This window comes from Sardina pilchardus, chromosome 23 (assembly GCF_963854185.1).
Source record: "Sardina pilchardus chromosome 23, fSarPil1.1, whole genome shotgun sequence".
Lineage (NCBI taxonomy): Eukaryota > Metazoa > Chordata > Actinopteri > Clupeiformes > Clupeidae > Sardina > Sardina pilchardus.
Genome location: NC_085016.1, coordinates 16,575,045 through 16,590,821, shown reverse-complemented (window position 1 = coordinate 16,590,821; position 15,777 = coordinate 16,575,045). Strand labels below are relative to the sequence as shown.

At 46.0% G+C, this 15,777-nt stretch overlaps 1 protein-coding gene across 3 annotated transcripts; it reads right to left on the bottom strand.

Moving 5' to 3' along the window:
- Positions 1–338: 338 nt before the first annotated feature.
- Positions 339–15,235, bottom strand: agpat3 (1-acylglycerol-3-phosphate O-acyltransferase 3). Of its 3 annotated transcripts, none has more exons than XM_062528289.1 (10): positions 15,054–15,235; positions 8,389–8,446; positions 6,626–6,819; positions 6,158–6,327; positions 4,464–4,625; positions 2,734–2,887; positions 2,450–2,552; positions 2,206–2,281; positions 1,719–1,917; positions 339–1,450 (listed from the first exon to the last, which is right to left on the bottom strand). In XM_062528289.1, exons 3-10 carry the CDS (start codon positions 6,801–6,803, stop codon positions 1,359–1,361), a joined length of 1,134 nt encoding a protein of 377 aa, XP_062384273.1. In that variant the 5' UTR covers positions 6,804–6,819; positions 8,389–8,446; positions 15,054–15,235; the 3' UTR covers positions 339–1,358. The 3 variants fall into 3 exon arrangements, with proteins under 3 accessions (XP_062384273.1, XP_062384274.1, XP_062384272.1); XM_062528290.1 differs by lacking the exon at positions 15,054–15,235 and adding an exon at positions 9,486–9,734; XM_062528288.1 differs by lacking the exon at positions 15,054–15,235 and adding an exon at positions 9,548–9,734.
- Positions 15,236–15,777: the final 542 nt, after the last annotated feature.

Here is a 15,777-nt window from a genome sequence, read left to right as displayed (position 1 = left end):
CCAATCAGGAAGCTGCACACACTGTTAAGGCTGGCAGGAATCTGAACTCAAAACACTCACGCTATACCAGCTCTCGCCTGCAGAGGGCAGGGTACCACCGTGGTGTCTACACAGGAAATGAGAGGGGACACAAACTGAAATAGAATGGGAAAGAGTGAGATATTGCCTTCTTACATTCTCACAACACTTCTGTTTGCACAGGAGCCTTCAGACAGGACCCCTCCCTTATGTAATTATCGAGGACTACGCTTCAGGCGCTTTTCTGTTCTTCTGTGGGGTGCAGGACTTTCAGCCCCTGGGAGGAACAATCACCACCCTCTCAGCATGTGCCCTACATATGTGTGTATGTGTGTATATGTGTGTGTGTGTGTGTGTGTGTGTGTGTGTGTGTGTGTGTGTGTGTGTGTGTGCGCGTGTGTGCATGCACGTTGAGAAGGATGCTACAGCAACAATAATCTTATCCTGGTAGTTGCTACAGTGACAACGGTCAAGCCATTATGAGAACCAGGACGGAACCAGAGCAACAGCATCTAATCAGTGTGTGTGTGTGTGTGTGAGGGAGAGAGAGTGGGCTGCTCTGGGCTGCTCTGTGTGTTTGAGTGTTGAGAGTGTGTGTGTGTGTTGGGGGGGGGGGGGGGGTATATTAACCAATTCCTTATGTTTGTGTGTGTGAAGAGCGAGAGCTATCTCAGCTCATCTCTGCTATGTCTGTGTGTGTGTGTGTGTGTGTGTGTGTGTGTGTGTCTGAAAGAGAGAGGTCATCTCTGCTGTGTGTGTGTTTGTGTGAGAGAGAGGGGTGAGTCATCTCTGCTATATGTGTGTGTGTGCAGTCATAAAGTATGTGTAGGAGTGTGAACACAGGAGTGTGTGTGTGAGGGGGGGTTCTGTGCAGGTGAACATGTGAGAGGGAGGGGGTTTGAGTGTGAGAGAGAAGACAATGTAAGTGTGTCTGGGTGTGTTTGTCTACGTGAAGGTGAACACAGATGTATGTTAAGTGTGCATAGTTGTGTGAGGTGGTGTGTGTGTGGTTGTGTGCACATGGGGGGGGGGGGGGTGTCGGGGTGGGATGTGTGCATATGTATACTGTTGTGTGTGTGTGTGTGTGTCCATGCAGTCCTCTCAGTGAGTTGTTTATGCATCTCATCACAGCCGGGGTTCCATCACCTGCTCTTAGTGTTTACAAGATAAATCTCAACCCCTGAAACTACAATATTCCCAGTTGGTTTGTCTGTTTGTTTGTTTGTGGGTTGTGGTAGAAAATAAGCTCTGAGCACAAGAGCACACAAGCTGCACTGCACTCAGGGAGAGGAGAGAGAGAGAGCGAGAGACAGAGAGGAAGAGAGAAAGAAAGAAAAAGTTTAATTCTGCTTCTTGGCCCCCGGATCGCCGTAGCTAGAGCCCGTTTTCTTCACTTCCGTCACCCCGATAAGCCGCCGCACAGCGACAGAGGCTGCAAAACCCACACACACACACACACACACACAAAGACACAGACACAGACGCAGACATACACACAACAAACACAGACACAAAAAAACACAAGCATAAGTCACTACAAGTCAGTTTCAAGTTTCATGTCAGGTAGGTGTGTGTGTGTGTGTGTGTACGTACATCTTTGAGTATGCGTGTGTATGCTTGAGGGTGCTGAAGATGTGTGTATGAGTGCGTGCCTGTGTATGTGTGATGTGTGTTGAGTGTGTGTGCGTGCGTGTACGCACCGATGATGAGAAAGAGCATAAATCCGAGGATGTGGAGGGGTGAGCCGCTGATGAAGACGCCCCAGGCCAGGTGGATGAGCGGCGACAGCAGCACAAACGCCCAGAACAGGAAGTTGAGCAGCGACCAGAGGCGACGAGGCGGCCGGATGGTGGGACCCGGAAACGAGCCTTCCTTTGCATAGTGCTCCTGCAATGCATCCTGGGAGATGCACAAAGAGACGCACCACGTGTAACAAACATCCAGCTGCATCTTTGCATATCAGGCTTTCATTTAGGCGGGGCAGCTATAGATACTAATAGATCAAACATCACTTCAAAATAGTTTAAATAACAATAATAATATGCACCTGGGATCTGTATCTGTGTGCGTGTGTATGTGTGTACATGTGTGTTTATCTGCTTTTTCCTGGTGTGTGAACATGTAAATCTCATCTACTCCTGGGGTGAGATCTGTGTGTGTGTGTGTGTGTGTGTACTGGTCATATACCTTTTCCTGGTAGAGCTTATGCAGCCATACGGCACACTCCTTCTCATCATCAGGGATTTCATCTACTGGATACCGCCTGCAAAACACACACACAACCAGCAGGGGGCAGAGTTTAACAAGACTGTGAGCTCATACCTCATCAGGGAAGAGAGAAGCATAGAGGGCAGGATGGATGAGGGAGAAGCAGAGAAGGCAGGATGGATGAGAGAAAGAGAAAGAAAAAGAGAAAGAGAAAAGACTGCACCTGATATTCATGTCTGCCATGTATTTGGTGCCGTTGATGATGCCCAGTAGAGTGGGGACCTTCTTGTCTTTGAAGTTCAGTGTCACGTCATAAACGGCTGACACTGAGGAGAGAAAATACCACTGGTCACTTGTACGTGTGTGTGTGTGTGTGTGTGTGTGTGTGTGTGCGATACATTACATATACAGATATACGTGTGTATGTACATATGCTTTTGTGTATGTTTGTGTGGAATATATGAGTGTGTGTGTGTGTGTGTGTGTGTGTGTGTGTGTGTGTCTCACCTGTCCCTTTCAGACACGCCAGTGTGGTGGTGAAGCCCTTGGTGCGGGGCAGCAGGTGGTACTTGAGTTTGGGGAGGCCTTTGCTCTCGGCCACCTGCATGCTGAGCTGGTGCTTTTTCTCAGTGAAACGTGTACCTTCACAGTACAGGAGGAACTACACACACAAACACACGTACGCATGAACACACACATTTTCATAGGTAAATACAGTACGGTACAATACCACAGTAGGATTAGACAATTGACCGATCCCAAGCGCCATCCCATTCTGATCTACTGCCAAATAAGAGTTAAGCAATGTTGGAATCAGAACCCCAATTAACTTCTGACTTTCCTGCCATGGTTCAGTGAGCGCGTGCTTGCCCTTCTGTCTTGAAGATAAACTTGAAATTTGAGGATGGTTAAAAATGTGTCTGGGGAACTTGTGAAAGCAACACTGAATATCCTGACTGTGTAAAAAGTGTTGATTTTTAAATCTGAAGTGGATTAATCGCCCACTAGTCGATTAGTCATTAGCTTAATAAATATGAACAGCATAGCATCACTCAACATCTTTCACCAGCTATGTGTAAGTTCAAACACTGTCTAACTAGAACGTAAATGAGTAATAGGTTATGACATCTGAGTGTAAATGACACACGAATAAGATTAGTCTACTATTGAAGAGATATCAAAGCCAGCTCTATCAATGCACCGGGTATGCAGGAGGAGAATTATTGATATATTACACCCGATGATATAATGTGTTTTGCATACAGATCATACAGAAAGGCAAGGCTATAATTATGGATAATGTTAACTCAACGAGGCTAAAACAATGGATAATGTTAACTCTTCAGATACGATGTCAGTGCCATTTGGCATTCAAAAGAAGCATTTGCCATTCAAATTTGCCATTCAAAGAAGTTTAATGAGAAACTTAAAGGAAAATGGTTGGCAGAAACTTAAATTCCATAATTCCTTCAATCGCAGAGAAGATATAAGTTAGACGATATTTGCCAACTCTTAACCGTTACGTGCAGAACACAAAATGAAACAGGAACAATCCACACAAACGGATTCATCACACGGTCTACTATAGTTGGTATTGCTGTTAACTTATTTACACGCCATAACATTAGTAGACTGCCTATATCGCCCAGCAACTAACACATGTGGCATATGGTGAGACAGAACCACAGGCATCTGTCATGCTTCTGTCAAGCTCACCTGACAGAAGTTATCCAACCTAGCAACAGTAACAATGGGAGGCGGGGCTTGGAAGCGGTCAATTGCATATTCAGTGACCTGTGTAACCTTACAATGAGTAACCTTCATAGAGCCTAAAGAAGCCTAATCTACAACAGCAATTTATACCATTCAAGCCATTTGCCATCACATCAACTCAACTGCGCACACACACACACACAGAAATGAACAAAATTACAAACACATAATGTATATGTCCCAAATAGCCCTGTGTGTAAGTGTATGCCAAGTAAGCCTGTGTATGTGTGTACTGCTTGGCAGTTTTGTAATTAGCCGATTGCAATTTAGACTCATTCATATCGGTGACTTCCCTTTCAGACACATTCATATTTCTGGGCCTGACGGACTCCCAATCATCACATTCACGCTTAACAATGTTAATCTCCACATATACACTTGCACACACACACAACAGTTTACACAATGAAACCTGTATCCGTGGTGATGAGGATAAGCCGTAGTAATGTGATCAGGGCACTCACCCACATGAATTCTGGGTAATCCTTGAGACTATCCAGGCCTTTAAAGACTGTGTCCCGATCCTCCTCCCACTTCCTCTTACAAAAGACTATCTCCAGGAAGTACCAGGTCCACCCAATTAAAGGTACCTTCAGCAGCTCGTGTTTGGCCAGCACCTTGGAGCTCTGAGGACACACACACACACACACACACACATACACTTGAATTGACGATTTAACCCAATATGGATGATATGACCTAGAGGTCAAACCTAGCACAGCACCAACTAACACACTAGTCTACACTAGCCCTTCTCTTTGCTGTGTACACCTCCTTGCTAGGCCCGATTATCCACTTTCATGGCTTCCGAGATCACCGCTACACAGCTGATACCCAACTACATCTGACATGTCCACTTGGAAGAAGGAACACCACCTCCAACTAAACCTCAAGACCGAACTGCTGTTCCCTTCTCTTGCTCCTACCAAGGCTTGGGTGTCACGATGACCATGGTTAACCCTCTCCGGTCATGCTGCCTTTGTTGGCCAGTCATACCACTTCTCAGTATCATGCCACTAGATTATCACAGTTCTATGAACAGACCATGGTTATCTCTCGCCAAAGCCCTCCCTCTTCAGCCTTCCAATACATATGGTCCAGAAAGTGTGCTTAATCTACTGAAAAAGGCAGACATTACCCCGCTGTTCATTGAGCTCCATTGGCTACCCTTAGCCGCCCCCATCAAATGATGAAACGACTTAACCAAGTACTACCAGTCTAGGGTGGTCCCTAGTTTAACAAGTTATAACAAGAAACAAGTAACAAGTTATATTTTAACACACCTAACATGCACTTAGCATGCACTTCCTTACTTTTCTCTGTCTACTTCTCTCTTTCTACTTCTACCTCCTTCTTTTTCTACCACTATCTCTTGACTACACATTACAACTTCTGCACTATAGTACAGGTAGTGGTATTTATTGATGTAGTATCAATTGCTACCTAAGGTCTCATCTGAAATGTAGCTTGAATGTTATTCTTCACATTGCTTTGGACAAAACCATCTAAATGAACCGATGTAAATGTAAAATGTAACCATCTAGCACACACTAGTGGTCTACATAACCCCGTAACACAAATGAGTAGTTTACATAACCCACTGATATACTCTAGCACTAACACACTCTAGTCTATATAACCCAGTAACACAGACAAGGGGTTTATTACTCAGTATAAATCTAAACAATAGAGTATAACAATATAAAAAAAATAAGTTAATTTGGTCATTTGAGCTCTATAATCAGGCCAACCTAACTCTTAACTCCAAAACCTAAACTCATCAGGGTGCAGAAACAGACCTAACTATGACACCTAAACCCCTAAACTTCTGAGGGTGTAGAGACAGTCAATGACCACAGCTTGTTTACAGCTATTGATATAAACACACACAGGGGCATCTCTGTAGAGATCCTTTCCATATTGTCAGACACATATTATAATATCCATGAGCCTGTCAGTGGCAGTAACAAGCTGTTTACTTCAAGGGCATGGGTGCCTCAGGACTGCATTTCATAGCCGTTTGAGGCAATAGAAATTGGTCCAGTATTTGAGTAAGACAAAGATATCTAAAAAAATAGGGTCCAGGTTTCTCTCTCCCTTTATGTTAGTTCAGCCTACCCACAAGATAGCACACACACACACACACACACACACTAACCCCCAGCACGCCGTAGCGTTCACACATGGTCCAGCCACAGAGGAAGTCGATCTCAAAATTGTGATTGAGGATGATGATGACGTGTTCTTTGCCAAACATGTCCACGGTTTTCTGGTCGGTGTAGAGCATGCACTCGGTACCGGACCACCATTCCAGCAGCATTACCAGCTCTGCAGAGAGAGACACACACACACACACACACACACACACACACACACACACACACACACACACAAAAACAACCATTATCAACAACATAAATGCATGAACACACACACACTAACACAGTTCCTCTGGTCTTCAATACACACACATGATGGTGAATGAACATAAAGATATAGATCAAACATCAAACATACAGACACACAAATTAGCAAACACACACACACACACACACACACACACACACACACATAAACCTCAGACACACACTCACACACACACAGGCAATGTGAATACGTGACTCACGGCTCCATAGCGAGTAGGCGAGCCTGCAGTTGATCCGTCGGTAGAGCTGCTTGTTGATGGGCCAGAGTACACAGGTGCAGAGCTGGATGAAGTTGATGATGAGTCCGCTGACCACGAACACAAAGCCAATGAGCAGCTGCAGCACAAACTGGCTCTTCAGATAGGCCAGCAGACCCATGGCTGCCCACACCGACCTGCACACACATACAACACACAGACACAGACACAGACACAGAGACACAGACACACAGACAGAGACACAGAAACACACACACTGTTATCCCAACGCCTATACTGATCGTTTTCTCTTGCTGTTGTTGAGCAGCAGTATGCGCTTCTACTCCCAAGCATAGAGAAACAGGAATGTTTCTAAAGGCCAACTCACACCAAAGATTTGCGAAACCGTAGCAGAAACAAGTTGCAGCGGTCGGAATTAATCGTTGCGTGCCGTTGCCAGCTGTTGCAAGCCACTGAAAAAGAGCTATCATGTCAAACCACAGCTTTAGGTTTTAGAGCACTTTTACCTCCGAGCGTTTATGACGTGCCGTCATTCAATCAGTCTAGCAGGTCTGGGTTTTTGCCAAAGGAGAGGCAGTGAAATACTCATCAACTAGATTTTGAAGAAGACCGGTTTCTGCACAACAAATGCACATTTACGGACTTGGCTCATTAGCTAATTGGCTAACGCTGCGCAACTAACCAACTGACTAGTTCATATCTGGCTATAAAGTGGTGCAACAGTGAAGTATGACACACGTTGGTGATGTTGCAAGTTTTTTAGAATGCGTGTGGCAGCAAGTTGCTGGTTTATAGAGTGCCACGAATCGTCTCGTTGTGAATCTTTGGTGTAAATTGGCTTTAATAGCCCTGAAGCGTTCACTCTTCTGATCCCCATATTAAGTTTCAAAAAGAACACAGACAACATGTTGAAAGTGACAAATTTGACTATGCCATGGAAAATTGAAGCTCATTTTGAATTTGACGCCAGCAACATCTCAGAAAACGTTAAGGCCCATGCGGGGCCTGTCACTGGGGCTCGAAAAGGGCGTGTTGTCTAGAACAGGTGTAACAGGAAAGAGCTGCTTGAGACAGGAGCGTAAAAGCCTTCTCAGAATCAGTCGACAGGGTAAGAGTTAAGGGCTTTTCACACGAGAAGCGACTCCCGCTAACATTTGGTTCATTTTGTATCGAGAACACGCTCGTCCGCCTCCAAGACAAAAAAATGTTCAGCATTTGAGGTGCCAGTGTGCTTTCAGTTTTGAGTTGTCTATCGGATGACGGGCGGGGCAGGAGGATGCGGGGCAGAGAGCGGGGACCGCTTCCCATCTGAACAACCCTCTAGTCGGCAGACTAAGATACACCGCGTTCACACTATCTATGTCCGTCGACGGATCTCGGAATGCCTGTCTGCCGCATGTATATTTGCATACACGCTATCTGATTGGCTGACGGCTCCATCGCTGCCTGAAAAGTTGAACATTTCTCAACTTTTTTGACGGAGGCAGCGGAGCTGAAGGAACGGACGGACCCACAATTCATTTCGAGTCTGCCCCATGCAAAGTCAATGAGATCCGTTGACGGACGTGGACAGTGTGAACGCGGTGTAAGAGTTGGTCAACAGGGTAAGAGTTAGTCAACATGCTTAGGGCTGGTTGACATTTCTTGCACAGATGCTCGGCACAGTGAGCCACTGCCAAACTGACTTTCTAAGTGTGTGTGTGTGTGTGTGTGTGTGTGTGTGAATGAGGTGAAAGGGGTCTCACCACGGTGGGCTGGCTTTACAATCCTCTTTTACACGGCCCCTCACTCAGCACGACCGACCTGTAACAGAGGGAGGAAGAGAAAGAGGGGGGGAATGATGATGAAATCAGGAAGTCAACACATAAACTCAAGCAATCGAACAGATTCAGAATCAAACACACACACACACACACACACACACACACACACACACACACACACACACACACACACACACACACACACACACACACACACACACACACACACACACACACACACACACACACACACACACACACACACACACACACACACACACACGCAATCAAACCTCCATCTCCATGGAGCAGGCAGAGGAATTCCATAACACACAGACACGCTCACGCTCACACACACACACACACACACACACACACACAATCCCCTTGTACACAGCCTGCACTTTCACCTACTTTATAGTAACCCCACCCCCTGCCCAAAGTTTCATGCAGAAATTGTATCACACAACACTCTTAACTCTGACATCCAAATGCAAAAGCGTGCACACACACACACCCATCCCCCGATGTACAATCGAAAGTATATTGCATAAACTTCTCGGCTATACTGCTCAGCAGATGTCATTGCTGTTGGGAAAACAGTTCCAGTCTTTGAATTCACAGTTACCCAGCATGCACTATTTTACCCATCATGCTCTCTGAGTATAACACACATCTGCAGTGCTAAGAAGCCACATGACCACTGCTCATTCAACCACACACACACAACCTCTATACCACAGACGGACAACATTCTCTCTCTTAACACTCACTCAAATACCTACAAAACTCACTCGCTCACTCACCTACAACTCATTCATATAAAACATTAACTCCTACAAAACTCACTCATCTAAAACTCATTCACCTACAACACTCACTCATCAAAAACTCACTGACATATAAACTAAAACTCACTCCACCTACAACCCACACTCACTCACCTAGAATACTCTTTCACACGATCACTCACCTACAACCAACACTCACTCACCTAGAATACTCATTCACACTCTCACTCACCTACAACCCACACTCATTAACTCACTCACCGACAACACTCACTCTACAACACTCACCTCCAACTCTAACAACCAGTCACCCGAGTCCAGTCCAACACTCACTCGACCCAAACACTAACCTCAGCTGACAGTCCTGGAGGCGTTATGCTCTCCTGCTTTTCACTCCAGTAAAGAAACAGAGTGTGTGTGCGTATGTATGTATGGGGAGACTCCAGTATTATCTGTGCGTGTGGAGAGACTCCAGCACAGAAGGAAAGAGAGACTGTGTGTGTGTTTGTGTGTGGAGATTCCAGAACAGAGAGAGAGAGAGAGAGAGTGTGTGAGTGTGAGTGAGTGTGTTAGTCAGAGCATGCTCCTAGCGTACATGCTCCCAGCCCCTGCCCCGTAAACTCCAGTGAACTTTGTATCGACACATGAGGGAGGGGGGAGGAGCCAGAGGAGAGACATGTAAAGATAGAAATGAAGGGATAGAGAGATTCAAGGACAGAGAGAGAGAGAGACCCAGACAGAGGAGAAAAAGCTCTCTAGCAAATAGTAGAGTATGTTGTTGCATAGGTGTGTATGCATGTTTGTGAGCCGTGTGTGTTTTTGGAGGGGGTCCCCTATACAAGATGTTAGCCCCACAGACATACAAATGCATACAGTAAGACAGGAACTCCTGCCCTGATTGAGTTGGCATCATGATCATTGCTAAGGGCTACTAAGGTAGACGAGCACTATTGGCTGGGTTGCTAACGAGAAAATGAAACACAAACTGATTAAACATGCAGTGCAAACTTTACCAGGCAAAGCTTTGCACTATCTTAATCTTAAGTCTACCACAACTATGCAGTCATTTGAGATGAATGCTAGGCTAGTTACCAGTGAATATGGTATGGTAATTTTGCTTGAAATGCCCATCCCCTAGCACAGGCAGCGTTGAAGTATATACTGCACTGTCCCGGGTAGTGTGACACAGAGTCCAGAGACATCAGACCACTATCTGAGATCATCAAGGCAGCTGTAAGGCTACATCAGGTCGGGGAGAGGAGGAGGGGGGGCGCTTGTGGGTGAAAGGGCACTATTGAAGTTTTTGCCACTATATAAGGGTTTTTTTAGTAATTCTGTTCATTTGTTCCAAAAAACTGTAAAGGGTTGCATCTTTTCATTCGGATAGAAGTTATACAAAATATTTGTTCTTTATGGAAACATTTTTGTGCGTTTTTTACCAGTGCGTTTTTTACCAGTTTTTTTTAGTGTTGAAAATATGCTAGTTTCAGCTAGATGAAAATCCCCTAAAGACTGCACAGATATCCACAAATACTAGGGAAATATTCTTAATACGCCCTTTGAGCAATAGATGTCACAAGATCTATCACAATCTGATTATCTGTGCTTTTTTTGGGGGGGTACATTTTTGACAGACTGCAACTGACACAAATACCACTGAAATAGACCAAGTACTGTACATATTTGTCTGCATTTAAATGACATCTTTACTAAGTAGCTCTAAACTTGCTCTATAAATTCAAATGTAAATGCCCCTCCCGCTTCTATATATATATATTGGCCATAACTTCCTCCATTGCTGTAATATTTGGGATCGCTCAGCTGAGCCGGGTGTGGCGCTGACCCCAGAGTGCGCTGTGTCCGTTTGCAGGTCAGGCTGAGTGGATTACAGGAGATAAACCTGCTTAGGAACTCACAGCTGTCTGGCCCACACCTGCTGGACATGGCACACACAAACTAACAAAAACACATCAGTGCCCGCAGACATACACCGTACACACAGCATGCGCGCACACACACACACACACACACATTGTGTGTACGTACACACAGACGTGTACACACACACACACACACACACACACACACACACACACACAATGACCAAACCAACCCAACACAGCAGCACAATTAAACACACAATCACCACAGCTTACAAAAGAGCACAAGGATGGGTGTGAATGCATATTAATGATGTTAACTAGTGTTAAATGAATTATCAAATGGCAACTAATTTTGCCAATCGACATTTGTGTCAATTTAATGAAAACACCACAAAATTCTCTGATTTCAGATTGCTTGATTATTTTCAGCTTACTCCTCTTATATAGTGAACTAAATATTTTTGGCTTGTTTACAAAACAAGATATTTGAGGACATAATCTCAGGCTTTGGGAAACACTGATCGACAATTCTACTCCAATTTCTGAAATGTCATTAATAAAACAACAGATCAAATAATTGAGAAAATAGCTGGCTATGAACATAATCATTACTTAGGTCTCACTCACACACACACACCATACTTCCAGAGCATAAACTCCATATACCCATACCAACAGCTCTCACATTTACCCTTTAACATGAAGCATATGACACCCAGTATATCCTCAGAACACACTCACTCACTCACATACACACACACACACACACACACACACACACACACACACACACACACACTTTTCAATCGCCCCTTTAGCATGCTGTGCCAAGGGTTCCCCTGAGAGGCCATTGCAGCTGCTTCTGTCTGTGGAGCCCAGGACAGCACTGCCCTGTACCCCATGTCTGTGGTGCCCTGTGCACTCACCAGTAGGCATAGTACGCCACTGCCAACACCACCAGTGCCCCACAGACGCCAGTGAAGATCATAACTGCTCCCTGGTTCAACATGTTGACGGCAGAAATCCAAAACTTTTCGGAGAAGAAGTGCAGGAGAGCTGCGAGAAGCAGGCGAGTCTCGATGGATGTAGCAACAAGCAGGCAGCGGTTACACAGCCATGCTAATCCCGTTAGCGGCGCACTGAGAACGAACTCCGCAGATTATGATGATGACAGCAAGAACACAATCAGATCCCCCTGAAGGCCGGGCAGTGCGCGGTCAGCGTCTCCAAGGTTACAGGATGGTCAGGGTACCGTTCCGGCCGGCTGCTTCCGACGGAGAAGTCGTGCTTCCTGTCGGGCCCGGAGGAGAGCGGCGAGCTCACCTGTCTGAGCGGAGAGGCTAGCGGCTAGCGTCAAGCGAGAGCACCTGTGCTGTTGCCCAGGAGCGCTGCAGAAACAATTGTCTGGAAACCGGGCGATGTCATCAGCACAGCCTCAAGGCCACTAATCTCTGAGAGCTGATTAGCCAGATGATCACCCCCGGCCCTGCTGCACCCTGGTTATGTCGCATCCAATCAACATCAACCCGCTCTGCCCAAAGGAAGCAGGGCATGTGTGTGTGAGCTGATACAAGTTCATGGCTGTCTGTGTGTGTGTGTGTGCGCGCAGATGTGTGGTGGAATGTGCGCCCTGTCCGAGTTTGAGAACATCCAGGTCCGTGAGCACCCAGAGGGCAGCCTGGGGAGCAACAGGCACTTGTTCTAGTACTCATGTTCTTGAGTACTCTCTGGGGAGCCTAGGAAGCAGCCTGGGTAGCACTTGTTCTACTCATGTTCCTGAGCTTCTCTGAGGAGCACCAGGCACCTGTTCTAGTACTTGTGTTCTTGAGCTTCTCTGGGGAGCACCAGACACCTGTTCTAGTACTTGTGCTCTTGAGCTTCTCTGGAAAGCACCAGACACTTGTTCTAGTACTCATGTCCTTGAGTATTCTCTGGGGAACCTAGGGAGCACCCCAGCCAGCACTGGTTTCAGTACTCATGTTCTTGGGGCTTCTCTGGGGAGCACTAGTATTTGGGCTTCTCTGAGGAGCACCAGGCGAGACAATGGTTCTAGTACATATTCTTAGACTTCTTTGGGGAACCTGGGGAGCACCAAGTGCCTGTTCTAGCACTTGTGTTCTTGGGCTTCTCTGGGCAGTACCGCCCTCACAGAAATGTCAAGCCTTTGAAATTTGCGGCAGGGTCATATTTTCACATGCAAATTAAACCTCTGGAAAACAGCTGCGGTCAACTTTGGCAATCCTGCAGCAAATGTTTAGCAATTTCATATGCAAATTAGGTTTGTCACCAGAAGTTTGCAGTAAGTTTGCCATTATTGGCTAAGTGTGGTGGCAAATCACTGGCGAAAACATCTGCCACTAGTGAGGAACTTTGTTTTGCCACAAATCACCTGCAAGTTTGCTGCAAACATTTGATTTTTGTAAGGGCAGGTTTCACACGGAAGCTCTAGCTGGAGCACTGGTGCCTGAGACTGCTTACCAATCAGCTGGGGGCATCTCCCAGGAAAGTGGCCACATGTCTGAGCCTGTGCCACACCCAGCTCCAGGTGTTGCTTAGATAGATAGATAGATAGATAGATAGATAGATAGATAGATAGATAGATAGAGATCCGTTATTGATCCCCAAGGGGAAATTCAAGGAAGGACTGCTTCAGCATACACTGTCTGTAACCCCCTCCATCGACCAGGAATGAGGGCACACATGCACATGACTCCAGTCCCAGAGCTCCACCACAACCACCCTGGCTGTGATAAGAGCTACACTCATTTCCCACTGATAAAACAGGCACCAGGAGGGACATGCATACCCAATGATAACACAGTCTACAGAAGGGACGCATATTCCCAGTGATAAGGCAGCCACCACACTCCACTCATGGGGGCACAGTCCAACTCCTGCCCCCAATCAACAGACAGTGAACCGACCGCAGGAGCAAACCCTAACCCAAAACACACCCTGGATTTATGTACTCAGATCTTCCAAGAGATTATAGCTAATGGGTGGGTGGTAGGGGGTAGAGCGTAGGGGGCAGGGGGACCTTGTAGGGCTGACAAGGGCATTTCTTTTTCCTATAATTCCCATCAGTGCACACACACACACTCAGCTGGAGTCATTGGACACAGGCACCACAACAAACTGATACATCCACACACAAACACGCACAACAATCAGGTGGTTTGGCACTACGAACTGAATACCATGCCATGCACAAAGTTGCAAACTATCCTAAATGCTTTAACTGAAGATAGCCCCTTGCACAAGACATCATTACTGTTCATTTCATCTGAAGATGACAAGATAAGATTGTCTTTACTCGCAGGTTCACACACACTGCTGTGCTGACAACACACACGTCACGAAACACGCCACACGCTGAACTCCAGTAACCCGGGAAGGGACCACAATGATCAATCTGCCGTCCGGGTGGCAATCTAGGCGTTTGTCTTCTGGATCCCACCACGCATTGAAACACGTTTCAGACAGCTTCTCCCGAAACATTTATTTTTTTATAACAAAGCAATTCCATACAGTTGTACCATAATTTCATATCAGTGACAGGTGCACTGTCCACCACGGTTTGGCTACTAACGTCGAGTGGCACTTGCTAGCACAGCCACCCTAGCTATCCATACACACTGCAGTAACGTGTGCCAAACTGTTCCGCTAGACAGGGTTTGCTTGGGGTGCTTCTACTGCAGACTTCCCTCAACACTTCGCCAGCTATCCTACAAGCAGGGCACAAGGGCTCCTCTGTCATGACAATGACAAAGACAAAGAGCGACAATCATCAAACTCTATACTCCGTCACATACACGTTATCATCCAAATGCTATATGCCCGTGCTGTTACCAAACCCAGTCATGTCAACTTACGTGCTCATATCCAACTGCTGGGCCATTACTGTTAGCTAAGATCGTTACTGCAGGCTGGATACATTTGCACCTCTAACCAGGTTAGCATAGCTTCAAAATACCTGATTTCTGAAGCGCGACAGGTCTCCAGGTCGTATGCAGCAAGTTTTCCGTGGCTCGGGATGTATGGCGATAGCCAGTGCAAGTGCACCTGCATTAGCGATTGTTTGCACCAAAGCCGGATCCTCCTCCGTGCGGGCTGAGTGGTCGCTATCCTTTGTCCGTGGTCCGTTAGGTCGCCATCCGCATACTGTGCGCACAAGCGATGAACTTCCTTTCCGACTACATAATCTATCCGTCGGGAAACTGTATTCCACACGCACTGATTTTTCAAATTGAGCCGAGAGATGTACTCGGAGGTGTTGCGGATTTGATATTGAGGAAAATCTGTCAGTACACGAATTGCATTAAGAATGTGGATTGTATATTTTAGTGGTGAAGTAGAGCGGTTTAATCTGTATGTAATCGTAGGAATAGGCGTTGGGCACTGTCCTAGGCCCACCTTCTCTGCCTACTACATTTGGGAAAATAGTCCACATTTTGTCAGTTTGTTTTTATTTTGCTATTCAGTAACCATTACTCCGGTGAAAAAATTAAAGGAATGATGGGAACATAACATGCTGATTTTCCCCAGGGGTCTAGGTGCGAGAGCTGGAGATAAATAGTGCATATGACTAATAACCACTTCTGATATGGACATTGGACATTTCAGACACAATTGCTTGCAGGGATTATAATTCCAGCTATCCTCTTGTATTCCGTCTATGTAAATTGGCCAGGTCGTGC

Excerpts from the sequence above, each read along its gene's own strand:
- agpat3 (XM_062528289.1), bottom strand. The coding sequence starts at position 6,803 with ATGGGTCTGCTGGCCTATCTGAAGAGCCAGTTTGTGCTGCAGCTGCTC. Across the intron at positions 2,888-4,463 it reads ATTACCCAGAATTCATGTGG|TTCCTCCTGTACTGTGAAGG; the intron begins GTGAGTGCCCTG and ends TTGTGTGTGTAG. Across the intron at positions 2,553-2,733 it reads GGCGTGTCTGAAAGGGACAG|TGTCAGCCGTTTATGACGTG; the intron begins GTGAGACACACA and ends TTCTCTCCTCAG.